At 38.0% G+C, this 1,238-nt stretch overlaps 1 protein-coding gene across 1 annotated transcript in view; it reads left to right on the top strand.

Annotated features, from left to right (window-relative positions):
* LOC101863559 (nucleolar and coiled-body phosphoprotein 1) overlaps nt 1-1,220 on the top strand; it is a gene marked incomplete at its 3' end in the record, with an annotated part of 107,995 nt that extends 106,775 nt beyond the window's left edge. Inside the window, 1 exon segment of the mRNA XM_035973347.1 lies at nt 1,165-1,220. Within this exon segment, the coding sequence (XP_035829240.1) occupies nt 1,165-1,220 (56 nt within the window).
* Between the last annotated feature and the right edge of the window lie 18 nt (nt 1,221-1,238).

Below are 1,238 nucleotides of genomic sequence, written 5' to 3'. Positions count from 1 at the left end.
GCCCTCCTAACCACCCAACCTTTATTCTATCCATACGCCCTGGGGTTATTTTGTACCCCCGGGGTTGTATTCTTCACATTTTAGAATACTTCTAGTACGAAGATCTCTTTGAAACTTTCAGTATTTCTCAAAAAATCATTTTCACTGACTGCTATGCAAAGCATACGGATCGGATTAAAGAGTAAATTTCATCTTTGGAAGTGGTGGCACAGGGTTCCCCTCATCGGATGGATACGGTAGTAAAACACGACGTGCGGATAGGGTTAATTGGTCTGCTAATGCCATATCGCTACCTCAGAATTACAAAGTTCTATCTTTTTAGTAACTAGTTTTGCAAAATTCGACGTTAAAGATTAAGAGATTCACAACATGTCAAGCTTTTCGAATGCAATTCCTTGAATATCCTGATAACGACTCCGAATAATCTTACGGTTTTGATAGAGCAGATACAACTTTTGGTTTCTGGCCTCATGGTCTTAGTAAATCAAATTTTGCTAAAACTGACAGGTTTAATTTTTGTAGTTCTTTGGTAGCGATATATTATTCTTGTTTTTTTCTGCTCACTTTTGATAACGACGTAAAAGTCGCAGTCACTAAGAAGGATTTTACGATAACGCTCAGCCCAGCCACCCTCACCCCATGTTGCCGTGGCTCATTCATGTTTGCTAATAGACCAGTTCTTCTGTACTCAGGCTCATGTGATTATTATTTAAACAAAAAGTATGTTCGTGGTTGGCGGGTGCCATGGTGTGGTTTGTTTCTTCATTCCTATGAAACATCTATCGTCCTTATCTCCCCTTCTTCTTTTTTATGTTTGTTACTCTCTTGTAACACCTCTAATTTTCTGGCGCTCATATGACCGTATGTAGTTGTGAGCGCTGTAAAACCTGTACTAAAACTAAAAATTCTTTCTTTTTTGTGTAAGTTACTCTCTTGTAAAACCTTCGGCACTTATATGTATATAACCTGGTTGTGTTACAAGTGCTGTAAAACTCTTACTAAAACTAAACAGCTGAATCTAATCTTCGGCACTTATTTGACTTCACTGCGTTGCAAGTGCCGTAAAACTCCTACTAGTACAAAAAAAACAACAACAAACAAACGGCAAGAATAATAATTATTATTAGGGATATGAATGGGTTTTGTGTGTTTGTTTTTCCCCAGTTCATGACTTCCATGACAAGCAGATAGACCTTCAGAAACAGGCATTTGACAGACAGGTAAGTCCTTAGACATCT

The sequence above is a fragment of the Aplysia californica genome, unplaced genomic scaffold (assembly GCF_000002075.1).
Source record: "Aplysia californica isolate F4 #8 unplaced genomic scaffold, AplCal3.0 scaffold01155, whole genome shotgun sequence".
Classification (NCBI taxonomy): domain Eukaryota; kingdom Metazoa; phylum Mollusca; class Gastropoda; order Aplysiida; family Aplysiidae; genus Aplysia; species Aplysia californica.
The sequence above is the reverse complement of the archived record's forward strand: the minus strand, read 5'-3'. Positions and strand labels throughout refer to the sequence as shown.